At 40.9% G+C, this 21,408-nt stretch overlaps 1 protein-coding gene across 1 annotated transcript in view; it reads right to left on the reverse strand.

Moving 5' to 3' along the window:
- Positions 1–21,408, reverse strand: part of LOC101159373 (calsyntenin-2) — a 404,380-nt gene that overhangs the window by 145,486 nt on the left and 237,486 nt on the right. The window contains exons 4-5 of the mRNA XM_011483059.4: positions 16,186–16,394; positions 3,440–3,589 (exon numbers count right to left, since the gene is read on the reverse strand). Of these exons, the coding sequence (XP_011481361.1) occupies positions 3,440–3,589; positions 16,186–16,394 (359 nt within the window). The remainder of the gene's footprint in view (positions 1–3,439; positions 3,590–16,185; positions 16,395–21,408) is intronic.

The following is a 21,408-nucleotide window of genomic DNA, read 5'->3' on the forward strand; positions in this document are numbered from 1 at the left end:
TTAATACAACAGCCACTAGGCCTATTAAATGTCCCCTGATCTGTGGATGTGGCATTTACTTCCCCCCTCCATCCCTCCCTCCCTCCATGCTGCCAAACGAAGCCCCGTGTGCGGACTAAACTTTGCACAGGAGAGCCTGCAGCCTTGCCTGTTCATAGTTGTGTGTCTCCTCAATATAATTCAGGGATGGAAGGCTAAAGTTGAAATTTGCAAACTCACACAAAAAACAACAACACTGCAAGCAAGCTTCAAAGGCGGCATTTTCACCGAGGGTCATGGGAGAACTTGTTTTATCCACACTGGGCTTTGATGTTTTTCATACATCCATGTAAATGCTTGACACTTAAATAAACTCATTTACTGCCAACGGGGGTTTAAACTGCAGATGAATCTGACAAACGACAGCTAAGTCTGGTTCTAGTGTGTTGGTGTTTTTGCATGCCTGCTCTGTGGTATTTCTTTACTCATATCATTGGTAAATCAGGAACAGACAAAAAAGTCAGTTTAAAGAGATTGTATTTGTTAGTAGAAAATACACTTAGCAGGCCACAGTCTCCCTGCTCTGCTCCATTCTCAGACATTTGCGAGCACTGTGACAGCTATCTACCTGACGGTTACATGCATGCACTGTGGTTCTGCACGCCTGTCCAGGCTCTCTGGCAGCAGGTATGTGCCGATTTATCGGTCTGGCTTAAGGTTCCAGTCACGGCTTCACCATCACTTTGTGTGCTTGGTGACATGAGTGCCATCGATGTAGAAGAAGGATTAGTATCTATCATTTTCGTAACTCTTTGTATTGCTAAAAAAACTATTTTAATGAATTGGAAAAACAAGAAAAATATAAACATAAGTCAACACAGAAATCTGCTGCTTGATCATATCAGCTTGGAAAAAATGTCAGCTCAAAGTTCAAGTAACTTTGAAAGAATTCAGTCTCTATGGTCTCTCATAGCCAACTCCATGACTTAGGGGGTGGGGGGCCTGGTCGTCACTGCTCCTTGCCTTTCTGCCGTGGTTCGGGGTGGGGGTCGGAGCCTTCCGGTGCCCGGCGGGGGGCGGTGGGGACTCCGTCAGTCGGGGGGTCGGGTCCGGTGCCTAGGTGGGGCAGGCTGGGGCCCTGCGCGGTCTCCTGGGCTCGGGTGTGGGGATGTATGGTGGGGGACGTTGAGTGGTGGTCTGGCTTGGCTTGGGGGGTGGTTTCCTTGCCTCTGCTGGGGGGGGTTGGCGGGGGGCCCTGCTTGGGGGGGTGGGGTGGGGGATATTTGACCACCGCGGGACATTCTATCAGCTGTCCACGATTTACCCCCTTCTTTATATAATCTCATTCTAGGGTGAGGGGGTGTGGGGCTTAGCCTGCGATGCTACTTGGGTAGGAGCTACTTGTGAGTGGTCCCCCTCCCATGGTTGCCGTATGGAATGAAAAAAAAAAAGGAAATGGACCTGAATCTAATGTCTGCAGACATAACATCAAAGAAAACTATAAACTCTGTTTGTACTCACAAGAACGGCTGTTCATCAGCAGAAGAAGAGATACCAACCTCGGTCATTCGAAAGATTATGGACCCTTTTTTATTTTACTTCACAGCATTACCTTATTATAAAAAAATACATAAGAAATACAAAAAAATAATAAAACAAATGATTTATCAATTATTGAAAATGGTAACATTGATTGACTCTTAATGATATTACTTCACTTGCTCCAAAAATTGATAAATTGATTCATGATTTTTTCCTAATGAAACATGATTTTGCACGTTTTTAACTTTTGATACTTGATCAAATGTTGCTATGAAAATTTTCTGAAACAGTGTTATGTGTATTATACTGTTATAGTATTATTTTTTAATCATATTAATGACTTTTATAAGAAACATAATCTGCATATATTTTGGATAACTGATCTGCATTTTCCATGTTAATTTCGAAAATAGTTATTTTTTACATAATAATTAAGTAATTCATCTGTCATGTGCTTTATTGATACTTCAGGATTCTTGATTCTGTCTGATAAAGTCATGAACCGGATATTGATAAATCATGTAATAAAATGGTTACAGTAGAACAGAGTTGTAATTCTATAAGTTCACTTGCTTCCACTCCCTTTCAAGCAATATTTATTAATGTCTAATTATCCTAGGTTTGATTCGTCATTGTATGAATGTATAACCGATGATTGTATTGTTTTTTTTGTATTATTATTATTTGATTGCTTAAAATAAACCATTTCAAATCAAATCAAAAATGATGACAGAGGCATGGCTGCCAGTTCCTCTGACCATCACCACGAAATTCATAAACATTCATACACCAGTGGAGCCACTCTGGAGGCAGGGAGGGTGAGGTGTCTTGCTCAAGGATACGGCGACACTTCGCTGGGGGGAGCGCGGATCAAACCACCGACCCCTCAATCATTGGACGACCTGCCCAACTGCCTAAGCCACTGTGGCCCCTTCAAAATAATCATAACCCTTCTTCTGGCATCCATTTCGTCAAGAAAAAAAGCACGGATTAAAAAGAATTATGAGCAAACAAGCACTTGATACTAATCATAACAATAATAAAATCACATTTAGATGATCATCCAGCTGCAGGTAAGTTTGAGACAAAACTCAATATTTCTTCTACGGTCATTACCGGTATTTTCAAAACTTCTGCGCATACCCAAATGATTTGTTCCGACCGAAAGTGTGGTGCATGTAAACGTTTTTTATATTCGGATAAGGTTTTTCTGGGCCCATGTACACAGTTCAATTCTAATCCGATCTTTGCTCCGATCAAAGATATTTTGGAACCACAGCTACTGACGATTCGCAGCACAGTCCATGCACCTCAACTTTTCCCCAAAACTATCTGACTCTGTTCACTGTGGAACAGAAACGGTAAGCACGAGGCTGAGAAATGACAACCCACATGTGTTTCCCATCACATGAGTGATAGCACCGTCAACACATTTGCATGTGTTGTCATTCTAATTTCCTGTCTTGTAGAGTTGCAGTGCACAGGTGCTTCTCTTTTCTATTACTCCGTGCCTTGTTACAGTTGGTCCGACTCTCGACTGATGTGCTAGAAGTCGTATTTGTTGAGTCACAGTGGCCCTTAAGTGTTGTTTATCACACCAGCCCAACTCGACAGGCTAATTCCTCAAGGAGAGCAAGAGAAAAGGCAAAGCAATAAATAGACTAGCTGGGAACTGAAATGGAAAAAAGGCAAACAAGAAATGATAAAACTTGAGATTATAAGCACAAACGGAGGAAAAAAAACAAAGCAGGCAGACACGGCACAGACTTTGATGTCGCTCAATAAACTAAAGTAAAGAACGCGCACCTGTGAACATAATGAGAACAACTGTGTAAACTTAAAAAATCCCACTCTGAAGGCGGACTCAGATCTGTCTCAAAGCCCTGCACACAAACACACCGATATGATGGAGACTAACCTTGCCAGCCAGGTTTGCAGACCGGCTTGACGTCAATGTGCACGGGGACCGGATGCAAGGCTCTCTTCTGGCCACAGTCCCAGGCCGTGACCAGGATCTCATAGTGCTGCTGACTGTCGTAGCTCAGTTTCTCTGTGTTCCGAATGTTACCTGGTGGAAGGAAAAAACAAATTCCATTCTGTGTCTTAATAGAAAAAGATGTCTTCCTGTTGTGTGGCTAAAACCCTTCCCACAGGGTTGAATCATAGGGGTGCTCCGGGTTTTTGGGTGTCTGGGTTAGTAGAAGGTCGTTAGGAGAAGCAGCTACATCTTCAAGGGAGCACAGACGTGTCTTTCAGTTCCTTGAGACTCGTGCGGTCACCTAAAGGTGCCTATCCCATGCAAAGACAACTTTTTTGAGCTTTTAAGTGTATTATACAGTTCATTGCTCACAATAAATAAACCCCAGTGTCGAACTTTGATCCATTCACGCATCTTATAAAACCCTGCGCTCTGAGCGCCAGGCCATCTTAGTCAAACCAACAATCATACCATCATCATCATGCAGTCATACCAACAATGACAGCAGTCAAAACTTGAACTTTTGCTATTGACAAAACACTGATCTTCCACCATCATTTACAAATTAATTCTTTAAAAATCAGACAACGTGATTTTCTGGATTTCTTTTCTCATTTTGTCTCTCATAGTTCAGGCTTACCTATGAGGAAAATTACAGACCTCTCTCATCCTTTTCAGTAGGAGAACATGGACAATTGGTGGCTGACTAAAAACGTTTCTCTACTGTGTAGAAATACTTTATTTTGAAAGGCTTGAGAAAAGCATGATATGTGCACTTTATGGGATGTAATGAAATTTAACATACCATCGTCATGGGTGTGCCTACTGTATGGTGAAATATTTGTAAGGGTTATGAAAGTTACACTCACTTATGACGTATGGGTGATGCTGATACATGGTCTCCTTATGCCACACTCTGGCTCATTACTAACTCCAAATGCTGCACGCACAGGGTGCACAGGTGATACGTGCGCGTAGGACTCCTGTGGGATGCCCAAAAAACACCACTCTGATTGCTACATTCCCTTATTTCTAACAGTCAGGTTGTGCAAGGAGCGCGCATTGTGCACCAACAGGCCCCTTGCACAGTGTGGGGTTGAAGAAATAAAAAAGTCGCTCCAACACCACTGCGTCTCACTAACTTCACCCACACTTACCATAGCGTTGTTTTGCTACAACCTGTTACAAGCAGTATGCTCATAAAGAAGAATGTGCATGAACCTTTTTTCTCTTTTTTGTTGTCGTTGAAACAGATGAGAGGTGAAGGCCTTTTGTGTTGTACTTGTATAAACCTTTCTTTGTTTTTTTGCATTTTTATTATTTTCATTTATTTATTAAATTTTTTGTATATTTTTTTCTTTTTTTTTTAAAGAGGGAAGAGAGAGGGAAAAAGTGTGAAAGGGGGGGGGGGGTAGAAAAAAAAGAGAGAGGGGGGAGAGAGTAAAGGCCCGTACACACCGGGACGAATATTCGTCAGGCGTTATTCGCCAGCGTTTTTCGCCACGTTTTTTGTGTTCACACCCAGGCGATTTTCGCTGACGATGAGCCGAGCGAACATGCAATTTCATTCCCTGACATTAGATGGCGCTTAATGTAAAACAGAAATACTCCTGTGCACAAGGTGGCGCTGCGCAACTTTACGCTTCTTAAAGTCGCTTTTCACTCAGAAGAAGAGAGCAAGTATTTACACGGTTGTCAGAATAATACAAAGGAAACATGAATATTTCAAGCACCAGTAGCTCCAACTGTTGCTTGGTTCGGGGATGTTTTAGAATGTCCGTCATTATTTCTTTGTGGCAGTGTAGACGCTACTTGGCGTCTATCTTCTTCGCTGGTATGTGTGCTCAGCAAGGCAGTTTTGTGTTTGAGCGCCCCCAAGTTGTGTTTTACTGTAACTTCAGAAGCTCCAGACACGTGAGCAAAAGCGCCATTCTCATTGGTCGAATAGATTTCGACGCGAGGCGTCAAAAAAAAAAACGAACCCGAGGCGTTTTTTTTTTTGACGCTTTGACAGGTGGCGTTTTTTCGCGTCGGTGTGCACACTCACATTGGTGCCCTTTGTTTAGTCACGAGGCGTTAAACGTCGGTGAAAATCGCGCGCGAAATTCGTCCCGGTGTGTACGTGCCTTTAGGGGATACAAGTTATGATTTTAAGCTTCATAGCATTTATGTTAGATCTGCTGGAAAGGGAAAGGTTACATCCAAGAGTGAAAATCTGACATGAAGATGAGCGGAACACATCTGTCCATCAATACATTTTGGGTTGGGTGGAGGGATAAAGCAGACAGGGAGCAGTGGGGCAGTGAGCACATGCACATGGGGGTGGAGATACATGCACGCTGCATGGATGTACCATGTAATATGACCAGAACCTCCCCAGCCCGACCAGCCAGGTGCAGAGGAGGCCCCCCCCCTACGGGGACCCCTCTTGCACCGGGGAGCCTGGGCAACCCCTCTGTCAGGGCCCCCCGGCCACAGGACAGGCGCGCTCCACCATACCAGGCGGCAGCCATTGTGGCGACCGGGTGCTGGACACAGAGACGCGGGCCATGGACGAGGCCAGGGCCCAAAGGACCCAGGAACCGCCCACCAGCCACCCAGATGCAACCACAGCTCCACCCCTACCTCCCCCACACTACAATGCAATCTACAGCCCCCTAAATGTAGTGTAATGAGTGCTGATTTGTATCCCTTTACTCTCATATTAAAATACTGCTGTATCCAAGAAAACATTACCAACTTTACTATCTATTTAAATAAATAAATACATTAAAAGAAATTATACCATGGTCCGGTTTAATACTCGATTCTGATTGGCTGCTGGGTGTGCATTAAAACCAGAAAAAATTGCACTGTAATTTTGTTGTACATGTACAATGACAATAAAGATATTTCATTTAATTTTCATTTCATAACCGCACGGTGAAAAAAGAAGTTCCGGTCACCTAGCTTAAATGTTTTGTATCACTGCGCCGGCTTCTTTGAAACAACCTTTTTTTCATCATTTGGACAAAAACAAGCAGGAAGAGGTGAACTTAATCTCTGAACTGATGCTTTACTCAACCCATCGGGACGATCAGCATATATATATCGCCGAATCTTGACTGCAGCGGTGGTGCTGCGCGGCGCGGACTATGTGTTACGTGATGCGGCGCAACATATAGTCCGCTTTTTGTGAGAAAAGCGATCCAAATCGGAAAAAAAAAAAAACAAGAATTAAGGACTAAAACCTGGTTAATATGTATTGCTTTTGTAAGTGACCATGGTATAAGCGGGTTAATGGACCTCGAAGTGTGCGTTATTACTTTTTAACGCACTTCGTGGAAGCAACCGTCCGACGCGAAGCGGAGGACAGTTAAGGCTTCCACTGCGTGCGTTAAAAAGTAGTAATTGCACACTTCGTCGGCCATTAACCCTTACATAGAATAATTCATCCATAGTGGTCCAGTGGGAATAGAAAAGATACACTGCAATCAGTTACTGTTTATAATCAGCCTTAGATCACCTGATCATCTGCTAATGTTCAATAAAAGATTCTTTTAATCTAGTCTCCTGGTCTATATCAGTCTAGAAGTTATAGAGTAACAAGATAAAAACATTCATTGTTTTACAGTAAATGAGTTCTGAGAAAATGTAATGCATGCAGCACAGTTAATAATCATTGCAGGAGGTGACCTTCAAGTGCATTTAAGCCATAATTAGACTATGCAATGAACCACATTCAATGTGGGGTCTCACTTCAACTGGAGCAGTTCATATGAAGTCAATTATAAACATTTTAAACTGGTAGTTAAAAAAAAAAGAATACATGAAATCATAGAACTGATGACTTCAAAATTCATTTTTAAGGACATGTTAATCTAAAATTACGATTAGAAAGTTAATAACATGTTTACATTTACAGGATTTTTGTCTTAACTCTGACTTAAAGCTGTGTCTCACTGGGATACCAGCATCTGCCAAAAGCTGCAAAACCTCAAAGTTGAAGTAGATTTCAAAACCCCTGTAAATAGAAATTTACTTCAAATCTCTGAAAACAGTAACAGAGTCATGGGGAAAAGTTGGGAACAATAATTCTTAATTCAGTTTCTACGAGTCAGAATGTTGAATATTTATGAGGCACTGGTTCATTACTAACTGAAACCAATACCAGGAGTTTAACGGTACAGACATACTATGCTGCACAATTCCAAAACTAGGAATTTATTGTTTGAACATAAAGGTAATTTTCCTGTGTGGCATCAATCAAATTCTATCATAATCTGTCCTAAAGTATGGTGTGTACGTGTGTATGTGCTTATTTGCTTTAGATGTGAGCCAGCACATGTGGCTGAAGGATTAATGATGCTTGTTTTAATTTGAAACCATCGTTGTGGATCATTGTCAAATTAAGTGAAATGTCTCAATATAATCACTGTAGCAAATGAGATATAGCAGAGAGGATGGGAAGAGTCTATCCCACAACCTGGTTTGATTAATGCTGAGGCATCTTAAAATTAGGATCTTGTTTCCATCAAAGAGTTGCTAATGTTTCAGACTTTGAAAAGGTCTTTTGTTTTTCTGAACATCCCTGTGCTATAGAAACCTCCTGCATTTTTTTTTTCTGTGTCACACAGAGAGAAATAAGCAATAAAACCTTATTTCTGCTTTTGTTGTTGTTGCTAGAAACAAACTACTGTGCTTTCCAAACTGCTTTCCCAAACTCTGGAATGGCATAAATAAGAACTCATGTCATACATAAGGCCCTCCGAACTGTTAATCTGAACTGTAGATTAAGCGAGACGAAAGAGTCAGAGATAAATCCATCTGTCAGTCAGACTTCATGAACTGCATTCACAGTAACTTGTTTGAATCCCACGACACGTTCGCCACATTAGAAGCCGTGTTAGCAAATTCGCATAACCTGTAACTCCCAACCTTGTTCCAACACCTAGAAAAACACATTCGTTAGCGGCGTTGGTGTACGACGGAGTTTTAGGGCCAGTTTACAAAAATGTTTTTTTTAAATTACAAGTCGAAATTTAATGTTTGTAAACTGGCCATAAGACTCTGTCGCATTACTGTATTTCTGCCTTATTGCGGAAAATACAGTGAGTTCAGTTGAAAACGTTTCAAGCATACAAAGCAGCTGCATTTATCGTGTAAACTTATCCAGATCCACCAAAGCCAGCTTCCTTTTACTGGAGTTATGGTTACTGTGGGGATTTAGGGATGTCATTTACAAAAAAAGCATGAAAATAAATGATTCAAAACATAAATGATCTATAGAGTTGCAGAGGTTGTCTATCATGTTCTTGAGCTCTTGAAAGCATGTTTATTCTTAGGAGTTTTTCTGAAAATATGGAAGAGAGAAAGCAGTCATTTTTTCCCCAGAATATCAAGCGTTTTTTGCTTTCTTAATATCCCTCAAGATTTTTTAAAAAAAAAACAACTTCTGAGTAAAAGCACATATATTTCCTTTCCTGGCCAACATTCCATTAAAACAGAACTATTTTCCAGGAAAATTGAGGACAATTGTTGACTAGATTGTTTTACGCTCGTTTGTAGTTGTGTGATGTGTCAGACAGACATGACCAGACCCAACGCTGAGCTGCTCGTTTGTGAGATGAGATAGAAGAGTTGTGCTTTCCTCATTTCTGCGTAGCTACAGCATAGCCTTGAGCGTTCTGAGATGCATTTAAATGAAGGGCTTAGATAAAAAACTGTGACCTTGCAGCTTTCCAGAATTCTGGACCGTTAAATTATTTTGTAATATATTATTTTGTAATATGTAAGCGTCTATATCAAGTCAACTGATAACAAAAAAACGTTCTACTACTGCTGGAAAGTGAAGGTGACAGTGGTGCCTGTGGTAATTGGAGCACTAGGGGCAGTAACCCCCAAGCTGGAGGAGTGGCTACAACAGATCCCTGGAAAGACCTCAGACCTCTCAGTCAAGAAAAGACTAGTGCTAGGAACAGCTAAGATACTGCAGGACCCTCAAGCTCCCAGGCCTCTGGTAGAGGATCCGATCTCGTTTGAGAAACCACCCACAGAAGGGTGAGGGGGCATTTTATTTATTTTTATATATATATGTTTCATCCACTCCTGGAGCCTTGCCACAGAGGAGCTCATTGACTACCTCGCTGACTTCAGCCCGGCTGATAGACAGCCTCACCCCAAAGTCCACATTCTATGCTTCCTCAAAAAAAGGCGTGTCAGTGAAGTATTTGTTCCAACGCCCGACAATGTACCCAGTCGAAGTCAACAGCTCCCCACCTGCACTGAAAATGGTGCCTGTAAAGAACTGCTTTCCCCTCCTGAGACGCCGGACAGTTTGCCAGAATCTTTTCAAGGCCAACCTTAAGTCCTTCTCCCTGGCCTCACCGAACTCCTCCCAGGATCGAGTTTTTGCCCCTGCAACATCCTGGGCCAGCTCGCTTAGACTGCCAGCCCTGTCAGCTGCCTCTGGAGTCCCACAAGCCAGCCAGGCCAGGTAGGACTCCTTCTTCAGCTTGACGGCATCCCATACTTCTGGTGTCCATCACCGGGTTCGGAGATTATCGCCGAGACCGGCACCAGAGAACTTGCGACCACAGTATAGCGGCAGAGACAATTGATTTCTGTAACACTTTCATTTAGGACATTATTTACAGTATTTCACACAATCTTTATAGCTTTGATCTCTTCCAGCACAAAATCAAGCATCTTCCTCAAGTCCTCATATTCCTCTGACACTGGTTTTATTTTTGGGTGGCATGTTTGGGAATTGCTTTTCTCAATATTCACGCTTTCATATAGTAAATGGAGTTGAAAAGTGCAGCTGCTCTGTGCCTGCTTGGCGTTTTGTACGAGAACCGGAAGAAGTGAATGGAAGAACAATGGAAGTGGAAAACATGGTCCACTCGGACTCAATGTCCCCAGCCTCCCTCGTTACCTGTCTGAAGTTCTCCCGGATGTGGGAGTTAAAGACTTCCCTAACGGAGGGCTCAGTCAGACATTCCCAGACCCTCACAGTGCGTTTGGGTCTCCTAAGTCTTTCCGGCCTCCTTCCCCACCAGCGAATCCAGCTCACCACCAGGTAGTGATTGGTGGACAGCTCTGCCCCTCTCTTTAATCGAGTGTCCAGGACACTAGGCAGAAGGTTGCATGAAACAACTACAAAGTCGATCGTTGCCCTCCTTCCTAAGGGGTCCTGATGCCAGGTGTATTGATGGACACCCTTGTGCTCGAACATGGTGTTTTTTATGGACAAACTATGGCAAGCACAGAAAGTCCAATAACAAAACACCACTCGGGTTCAGATCTGGGAGGCCATTCCTACCAATCACACCCTTCCAGGTGCCACTGTCATTGCCCACACGGGCATTGAAGTCTCCCAGGAGGACAATGAAGTTCCCTGTTGGGGCACTTTCCAGTACCCCTTCGAGATACGCCAAGAAGGCCGGGTACTCCAAACTGCTGTTCGGCCCGTAAGCCGAAACCACAGTCAGAGACCTGTCCCCCACCTGAAGGTGGAAGGAACTTTATTCTCTCGTCCACCAGGGTGAACTCGGCTGAGATGGGGGCTCATGAGTAAGCCCACATCAGCACGCCGACTCTCACCATGAGCGACTCCAAAGTGGTATAGAGTCCAATCCCTCTCTAAGGACTGAGTTTCAGAGCCCAGGCTATGTGTGGAGGTGAGCCCGACTATATCTAGACGGTATCTCTCAACCTCTCGCACAAGCTCAAGCTCCTTCCCTCCCAGAGAGGTGACATTCCATGTCCCTTAAGCCAAGTTCCATGACCGGGGTTTGGGCCGCCGAGGCACACGCCTTTGACTGGCACCCAAACCACATTGCACCGGCCCCTTTAGAGGTCTCCTACGGGTGGTGGGCCCATGAGAGAGTGGTCCCATGTCGCTCCTTCGGGCTAAGCCCGACCGCGGTCCGTGGGGAGAGCCCTGGTCACTAGGGGCTCGCCTGCAAGCCCCAAACCCAGGCCTGGCTCCAGAGTGGGGCCCCAGTGACGCCAATCCGGGCGACGTAATTGGGTCCTTGTCTTTTTCTTTCATCAGGGGTTCTGAACCGCTCTTTGTCTGACTCATCACCCAGGACCTGTCTGCAATGGGAGACCCTACCAGGGGCTTAAGCCCCAGACAGATTAGCTCCTGGGATCACTAGAGCTCCCAAACTCCCCCACCACGTTAAGGTGGCGGTTCACGGGGAGCTTACCTTGTCTGTATTTATATTTTGTAGGTAAGGCACACACAAATTTGATGCATTGAACATCAAATTTGATGCGTGTCAAAAGAGGCAGCTGACACAAGCCTGAAGCATGAATGGCGTTCGGAGTGAAAGCAGCATCAAGTCAGGTTTGGCAGATTTGTTTAGAAGCGTTGCACTTTTCTCCCAAAAGTGTGACTTATACTGCAGAGCAACTTGTATGTTTTTTTTCTGTTTTTACTTCCACATCTGAAAATACAGTACTCAGAAATGCAAATTTATTCTTCATACATGTCCTTCACAATCCCAAAAATGCCACAAAAACATGCTAAAAACACTATTTTCATTAAAGTTGGTTTTCCAAAAATAGGATGATTCAAGAAATTAGTGATGAGATTTTTTACTTTGATGTAAACCGGGTCATTGATGTGATGCAGATTGCTATTCATTTAAGATTGAAAATTACTATTTCCATTCATCTTTCTATTAAAATTGATTTTTTTCCTATAGATGTATCTGTATTCAAAATCAAACACGTGTCCTTGCAGTGCGCATGAACCCTGAATGATAAAAGTAAAACAGCTGCTAGTACCTACAGAACAATCAGCGCCACACCTTTATGAGCCTCCTGACTTCCACAGAGGCCATTTTCCAAACTTCACGCCGGCTTGGATGCATAAAAGAAGCTCTATTAGTCCAAATGTGCCTGTAAATAATTGAAGATTCTCCCCATGCAAACTGATGACAATGTTATACACGGAAGCCAAGTCTGTGCAGTGAGGCAGAACGCTGAGATCACATGCAGAGCAGAAAGCATATTGAAAGAGACACAATTGGCCTTAGTTGGTTGTGAGTTGAAATGCATCTGGAATGAGTTACATTAAGATGAATTACAGCCCTGGCACTTCCTGAGGTTTTTGTATGGTGGGGAGAAAAGATGGATGTGAATTTTGATATGTCTGAATATGGATGTACGGGTATATGGGCTTGAATTCACGACAAAATGGCATTGTTCGTCCTCCGGTCCTCTCCATTATCCACAGATGATATTCCCCTATGCTCCTTCACAATTTTCCAGCTCAATGCTTATTATTGACTTGCTGTTTTGTGGCTTCACTTCATGCTCTGGTCTGTTTTCTTGTCTTGTTTTTTTGCACTTTTACACTTTTCTGTGTTCAGAGGTTTGTTTTTAAACTCCTTCAATATTTTCATTAACTTCTCGTGTCAGGAGACTGGCTGTGCTCCACAACAGCTGGGAGAGGCAGTTTACCTTCATGCCAGCCTCTCTGTTTACCCATCTGTGAGAATTCCCCTCGTCGTTCTTTTTTTATAATTATCCTGCCAAGTTCAGTACAGTACATTATCGTCTTGATGTTGCCCACCTCCCCTTAGTCTATATTTTAAGTCCCGATCTGATCATCTTTTGGTGTATGTTCAAAGCCTTCATAGTGGACTTTAAATTAGGATGTCGCCGTCAAATCAAAACACCTGTGTCTTTTTCTAGAACGTAATTTCTGCAGAGCGGCAGGAGTTGGTAAGAAACTCATCTCTGAGTTGTGTGCAAGTCATTATGCGTGGAGTAACCCCACCCCTTTCCCATCAAGCTTCTGGTTGTGTGCTCACCTGCTAGCTTACAGCCACTCACACTCCAACCTTACATTAGCGGTGCAACAATAATGGTAATCAACATCAGAGCCATCTAGTCGTACAGTTTAGATCTAGATTCCAGTTAAAACCAGGAAAACAAAGACGTTCATGGAGCAGAGCTGGGAGGTTGTGGCCTGCCCAGAGTATTTTCTACATCATAGACAAGCTCTTTTTCAAACTGCATTTTTTCATCTGCTCCTGATTTATGATTGGAATAAAGTATTACTCATCTAAGCCAATTAGACGGCTCACAGCTCTGCACATTTGTGCTGCTTTTTTTTTTTTTACAGTGATGACATCACAGTGGCACCTTCACCTGACCTCACTCCCCATCCACTGGTCTCATGTGAAAGACCATTACAAATGCAACACTTGGATCGCCTCTCTTCACAGTACTTAGAAGATTTCAGCTTTAAGTTTGAAGGCACTGCTGCTCTTCCTGCTCAAATCTTTAAGCTGCAACCAGCTCAGCTGAGGTACTGGACTCTCCACTTGCATCATCATAGGAACAGCTTTGAAAAAAGGCTGGGAATATGAACATGTTTTCCTCCTGCAACGAGATGTCTTTCTTTGTCTGCTCATGTTAATGGTGGCATTAACTGAGCTCAGACATGAAGTACAAGGACATCAAGCAGAGGTGTGGACTCAAGTCACATGATTTGGACTAGAGTCAGACTTAAGCCATAAATTTGATGACTTTGGAGTTGACGTTATAAAATGTTAGAAAAACTTGACATGGACTTAAACAGAACTTGTGACTTCATTTGGACTTCAGAGAATAAAGATTCAATCAAATAAGTTGTTTCTGATTAGTGTAAACTTGTAAAAGACACATTTATCAATTTTCCAACAGCAAGGATGAATTAGGCAGATATCTGTCGAGAAACTTTAGCACAAAAATTGTTTCTCTGTGTTAAAAAAATACACAGTTAATCAGGATTTATGTAAAAGCAACACATCATAAATCTTTTTGCCTTAAAAGATGCTCTGAGAATGGTACACTATGAAACAAAAAACTAATTCTGCCTTTATTGAAATTGATAAAACAACAACAATGAAGCCCATCAAGATGACTGTGAATTTGGGCTATACAAATAAAACTGAATTGAGTTGAATTGAATTGAAAATTGAAACTAACTTTTTTTCATTGAATCCTTATCCACTGTAAAATATTTTCTGATACTTTCAGAATTTTTCAAAGCTAAATTTCTCATTGTACCATTTTAATTTGAAAAAAACATTGTTCAGAAATCGGAAGCTTAAAAATATTAAACACCAACTTCGGTCCCGTTCGGAGTGGTCCGTGAAAACCTTGTCAGACATTAAACCGGGTTGTGGCCGGGAAAAGGACCACTGCTCTACAACATCAATGGGCTGACTGATGGTTAGTGTTGATACTTCATACATATTTAGTCTTGATTATATTATTACATTCACATTAGTTTCATTGAAAGAAAGCCTGTTAGGCTGGTTAAATCTCGTTTATCGACATGAAAACAAATGTCAACTGTTGGTTGGCCTACAGCCTGAAACCAGGTGTGTTAAATTCCAGTCAAGGAGGATCCTTCCTCCTTTCCATCTAACCCAGCCTCTGCCGCTGCTTATTGGTGAAACACCTCATTCAAACACTTGGTAGACGGTGAAACAAAGAAGGCTGAAAAATGACCCAGACGTCAGCCGCTAACGACTAGCATTGGACACCATCATTTGAGACTAATACTCATTAGTTTTTAAAAACAATGTTCACTCTGCCTTTGGTTTCCTCCTAAACATGCTTCCAAACAAGTTTCACAGCTGTGTCTTGGTATAATAGATGCTTCACTCATTAACTACAAAATATCCAGATCCTGGTGTTGTAAAAAACCATCAGGTCATAAATGGGTCACAAAGGAAACAATTATAAGTATTATTTTTTCTGCACTGACTATATAGTCAAACATCTCAACCAGACAATATCGTTGCTTTAATCACAATTACGTATGCAAGCACTACTGCTTATGTTCCTTTAATCCCAAACAACTTAATTGTGTCTAAGTGATTTGTTCCGAAAATTGGGAGTGAAAGTTCTTTCCTGAATGAGAAACCAAATCTGAACTGAATCACACAAACACAATGCAAACCCTTTGATGCAGATGCAAAGACACATAAACCACTTCTGATCCAAATTAATGCAATTTAATGTCTACTTGAAAGCAAAACCAGGGGAAAATTTTTTCTTTTTCTATATTTGCAAAAAAGGAAGATTTTAAAAGGGGAAGAAAATGTTTTTAACCATGTTTATTGGGTATTAATGGTTATCCAGGAAAAAACTGAACTGATCAAATCACAACAGTCTATAGTCAACCATTTTTTTTCCAGCCTCACACTGTCAATGTCATAAGATCTGTAGGGTATGTGGGCATGTCAGCAGACATTTTTCTATCCATTTATCTGTTCCTGTGTAGGATAGTGTTTTTTGTGTTTATGTTTGCACACATGCTTCTGTGATCTGATTTGTTGGGAGTGATGTCTCTCGGGCTGCAGTTTGACTTTGCCCTTGGAAAAAGGGAAGAACACGTCTCACTCTGGGGAGGAACATCTGTCAGAGTATTGTGTTTTGTCGTTGGCACAGTCAGTTCTCTTTGGATGCACCAAACAAATTCATTTCTATGCAAGGATATTGTTTTATGAGAAGAAAATATTGACCAACAACTTTTAGGTAAAGCAAAACATAAGACTTCTATCTCTCAGAATGTTTCATTCTTCCCTTTCATTCTTCTAGTTTAGCTCATATTACATAAGCCTAAAACACGATATATAACTTGATATTGGATCTTTTTTTTTGCGCCAGTTGGCATCCTTGCTTTGACTTACCATTTCGATCAATGGCAAAGGGGCTGTTTGTGGTTGTTATCTGGTAGTTGCAGATCTGGCTGTACTGCGGGGAGCAGTCCTGATCTGTTGCCTCCACTTGCAGGATGCTGTCATAAATCTTGCCCTCCGTCACAGCAGCATGGTACTGGGGCTCCCGGAACACGGGGGCAAACTCGTTCACATCGTCCACCTGTATGTGAACCACTGCCCTGAAAACAACACAAAGAGGAAGAAATCAGGGATTAGCACAGAATCATCTGCATAAAGTGCTGCCAAATTTCTGACAGTACATTTTTTGTTGTTGTTAAAGAAATTCATATTTGCAGGCATTTAAATGGAAAATGTTCTCATTTTTTACTGACAATATGATTGATAGGACCATTTACAGGTCAACATACTACAGCCTGGGAATGCAACATTCTCAAAAATTGTGATTAAACTAAAGTAATCTCGGGTATAAATCCCCACGATCAAAATGAACTTTTGACAAGAAAAAAAACAGTAAAACTGAAAGTTAAGTCTTTTGAAAAGGTCTGGACTGGAAAAACATGCAGTTATCTGATTATGACTAAAAGTACTACGAATACACAACTGAAATCACTGAACAACAATGCATTGAAAAAAACTTTATTTTAAATTCATAAACCCCATTCCCCATGCTTTTGATTTTTTGCCTTTGTTGAAGTAGTTAAATATAACAAAGGCTTTTTGCTTTTTGTCTCATATTCTGTACTGTCATATCTGGTGAAAATAAGATTTTTGCGGAACATTTTTCTTAATTTTTCCAATACTCAGCATGTCTCTGCAACTGTACAAATGATTACTTTGATAATAGTATTTAGATCCAGACAATAATAAACTAATAACTCCTCGACACAAAGATTCATTCGATCTAGTGTTAAAGCCTTAAGCTCCATCCACACCGAACATGATCCACGTATCAGGGGCTTCCAGTTTCAATGTTTAGTCAATGTACAGACGAGATCAGGGGTCCTGCGGTGCAATGTGAGTGACGGGCACTGCACTTCAGCCTAACAGCAGTGTACTTTGGGTGTTGGGGTGTGATTTGGGCATTGTGTCACGTAAAGAGTTAAATAATCTGAACAAAGAAACAAAGTTCGGCCAACCAATCAGGATCTCAGCTTCGTCACATGACAACTTGATGACGCAATCAGCAGATGGTCCTAAACCAACATGGAGAAGAATCTGATCATTCTAAACTCCCTAATATTTTTCTTTTTTCCATCCAGACACGTGTCTGGAGCTTTTATTTATTTATTCTTTTCTAACTTGCCCTGTCCAACATCTGAGCAAACAGATGAGAGCTGAAGGTCTCTTATGTTAGACATATTTTACTTAAATAACAGGGGTTATGAATCCTTTGATTGATTGATTTGATTGATTGATTTATTTCAAGCATTGTAGTCAAAGCTACAATGCTTGAATGAATTTACACATATTTATCAAACTTATTATAGAAATGTTGAAATGCATAGATTAAAAAGACAGAAAATAAAACAAAACAAAAATAGTCACTTAAATCACATTTTGCTTAATTAAATACAGTGATCACTAACTAAAGTCAAATAGTGCTTGATTTATTGCTTAAAAAGAAGCAGCAAGAAGCAAACTCATATAATCCCACCCCTACTGAGTTATTTCAATTTATAGTTTTACAGTTTTTGTAATCCAACTCTGATCCGATAGATTCTTTTCAAGTAAAAAAATCCAGTGTCAATAATGATTGATCATCTTCAGAAAACATGAATTCATGATTTCTGTAAACAGTAACGGTAACCATTATGTAATAAACATTGATTATTATTAGAAAACATGATCACAATAAACCAGTAATTATTGCCACAAATTCAGATCAAGTAAAGAAAATCAATAGCTTATTGATTGTAATTCAAACATTTCAGTAATCATTATTGCACATTACAATCTAATACTCGTTGATTGTGATTAAAAGAGCTTTGATTATTTTACCAAAATCAAGTTCACACATGGATTTGGAATTAGTCAAACACCTGTTGATCCTTAACTCTTGTCTTTATATAATGAAATCAGAATTTCTTTCTACATTTTTTGAATATTTGGATTTTTGAACAGTGTTTGAGCTCATTACTGAACCCGATCCAAAGTTTAGTTTCATACACCGACACACAGAATCTTTTCTTTGTGATTCTTATCAGTTTGATCTTGAAGTTCCTACATCCACTCAGTTTGTTCCTCCTTCATTTTCTATGAACTGTTTTTGGATATTGAATTGTAACGATTTCCCACTGACTCTGTATAAAAGTTGCGCAGAGTAAAACTCCACAAGGTAATACAGTTTTAAAAGTCTAGTGTGATACAGTAAATTGTTTGTATGATCAAGATATCCGGCTTTATGTACAATTGTGATGGCTCGTTTTTGAAGTAAAAAGAGAGGATGCAGTAAACTCTTATAATTATTACCCCAAATTTCTATACAGTAGGTCAAATATGGCAGTATTAACCCTTGTGCCATCTTAGATGACCCCCCCTTCCATTGACGTGTTCTCCCTACCATGACAAAGGTGGATAAAGGTGGAAAGATTTCATTTAATCCATGAACACCAGTGAAGATCACAAATCATTGAAGAAAAAAGGTTCAGAGCACTGTCTAGTGGGTCTAGATGACCCAACTCCCAATGGTAAAGTGCCTAGGATAGCACAAGGGTTAAGGAGCAGTACAATAAATGTCTACTGTGGTATCCTAATATATGTTTAGATGTATTTATGATTGAAATACTTTTTGAGACTTTAGTATGTATGTGTCTGATGTGTTGCTTACAATTTAGTTTGTCATCGATAAAAAACCCTTAGAATTTGATTTCTCTAACACTTTCAATTAGGACATTATTTATTTCAAGTGAGAGCTCGGTATTGGCGTTGTAGTTACCAAAAAACATCACTTTGGTTTTATCTAGGTTCAAAGTAATCTGTTGTAATCCATCCATGATTTTATTTTGGTTAACTCTGTGTTTACCACATTTATAAGTTCCCTATGATTGTCTGTAGATTAGAATATGTATGTGTCATCAGCAAATAATGAGTTTCAAAAGTTTTGAAACACTGAATATATCATTGATGTAAATATTGAATAGCAGCGGGCCCAGAATTGATCCTTGTGGGACACCACAACTTGTCTCTAAGGTTTCTGATGTAAATTCATCAATCTTGACAAATAGTTTTCTCCCTGTTCGATTGCTTTTAACCCAATTTAGCGCTTCATTATGGTCAGGTTTACAAGTAATGCAGATCAAAAAGGGGCGGGGCCTGTCCACACACACTCAAAAGTTATGAACATACCTGTTGGCTCCAAAACTTGTTCACATACAAACATGTCAACATGTACACATTACAACACACACGCATACTTATGCCTTTAGACCAACACATGTGAAACATTATGTTCTACTTGTGCAGATGTAGACACTGGCTTCTCAACGCGCGTCTGGAGCTTTTAGTACACACCTGTGCTCTCCTAAAGATGTGGCCACGCTTCTCTATGACCCTCTACGGCCCTGGACCACCCAAAACCCACAGCAAATGTATGGAGCTTATGATCAATGCTTAAGGGAGCAACATGTTACAAAAGAAATAGTTCATTGAACTTTCTGAAAGATTTTAATGTAAAATTTGAAGCGATGAAAAAAAAAAGATCTAAAATAATTATTTGGATTATGAAATTTGCTGGCGGCTGTTGGAACTGTTGGTAAACGACTATTTCAAAATAAGAGCGGGCTATCTTTACAATGAGGCTTGTGGGAGACGGGAAGAAAACAACATCAGAGGAAGAGACGGAGCTGAGGCAGAATGGAATTTCACACTGTCTTATCGCTGCCGGTCACACCTACACAAACACAAGCCCTGTTACACACAGGAAAACACTTTAATAGAATAAAAAAAGACACTAACAAAAGGGGTGGGGGACGACAATCAGGGACAGGTAGTGACACCAGATTAAACTGAAATCTCACACAGAAAATGAAAAAAAAAAACAAGCTCGTCGCATTTTGTCTGTTACTGCATCTTAATAAGGAGTCTCACGAGGCCCTAATAATGATCCAGGCTTGTGGGCATAAATCACCTGAGAATTAACAACCTCTTTATTGTTTTCAAATAGACAATCATTATTTCCCCTTAAGAGATGGATAACGTATAGAGCAAACTTTATCGGCGAGCCATTTAGAGTAAATAAGAGGTAATGATGACTGGTGAGTTATAGCAGAATTACTTTCATACGCTTCCTGGTAATAATGCATTCACCTCATCCACCAGCCTGGCCCCTTTTGAAGATTTTACACCAGCTTTATTCGCAATCTCATAAATGTGTGTGAAGAGTTAGCTACTGAGCTCCCAACTTGGAGTTTGGTTAGGCAACTGTTTGGCTACTGTTTTCCTTTTTTAGGCCAGTTTTAATCTCATTGATATAAATGTTTTTTTTTACATTTTTAGTAAATACTCAAATGCATTTAGGAGGAACACGCAGTTATATGCTTGTCATGCATAGTAAACACAAGAACATATACCGTAATTTCCGGATTATAAGCCGCTACTTTTGTCACACGCTTTCAACCTAGCAGCTTATTCAAGGTTGCGGCAAATTTATGCATTTTTTTCTATTTTTTATGAATTTTTATGCATTCTTTTTTCATGCATTTTTCCAACAGCCACTAGGGGCGCTTGAGCAGAAAGGGTAAGAGTGAGACAGGGGGAATACGGTATATGTGTGAGGAAGATGCAAGTTTAATGTAAATTCCTGCTTTGTGAGTGATTAGCATGAACAGACCCTCATCATGGAAAATGCAATAAGAAATGCAGATGACGCAGGTTTCAAGTTAAAAGCAATCATTAAAAGCCGTGTGAAAAAATCCACCATTACCAACGGGTTTGGAAAAGCCGGTCTGCTGCGTGACAGAGACGACAGCGCAAGCTCAGGAGAGAATTTACCTCAGAGTGACACTGACAGCAACAACGAAGGAGAGACTGAGAGTGTGTGGTGAAGAATGTCTGACGCTATTCCAATCTGACACTGAGGAGGAAGACTTCCATGGTTTCAATACACAGGCGTTATAAGTTACTGCTGCTCTCAGTGACTTTTACTTGTAATCTTTTTTTAACCAGCCCTGTTGGTGCTGTTACTACTGTATTGCTGCCGTGTTACTGCCCCGTCACAGGCAATGTTTGGAAAGA

This window comes from Oryzias latipes, chromosome 13 (genome assembly GCF_053564925.1).
Source record: "Oryzias latipes strain Hd-rR chromosome 13, Olatipes_Hd-rR_3.1".
NCBI lineage: Eukaryota > Metazoa > Chordata > Actinopteri > Beloniformes > Adrianichthyidae > Oryzias > Oryzias latipes.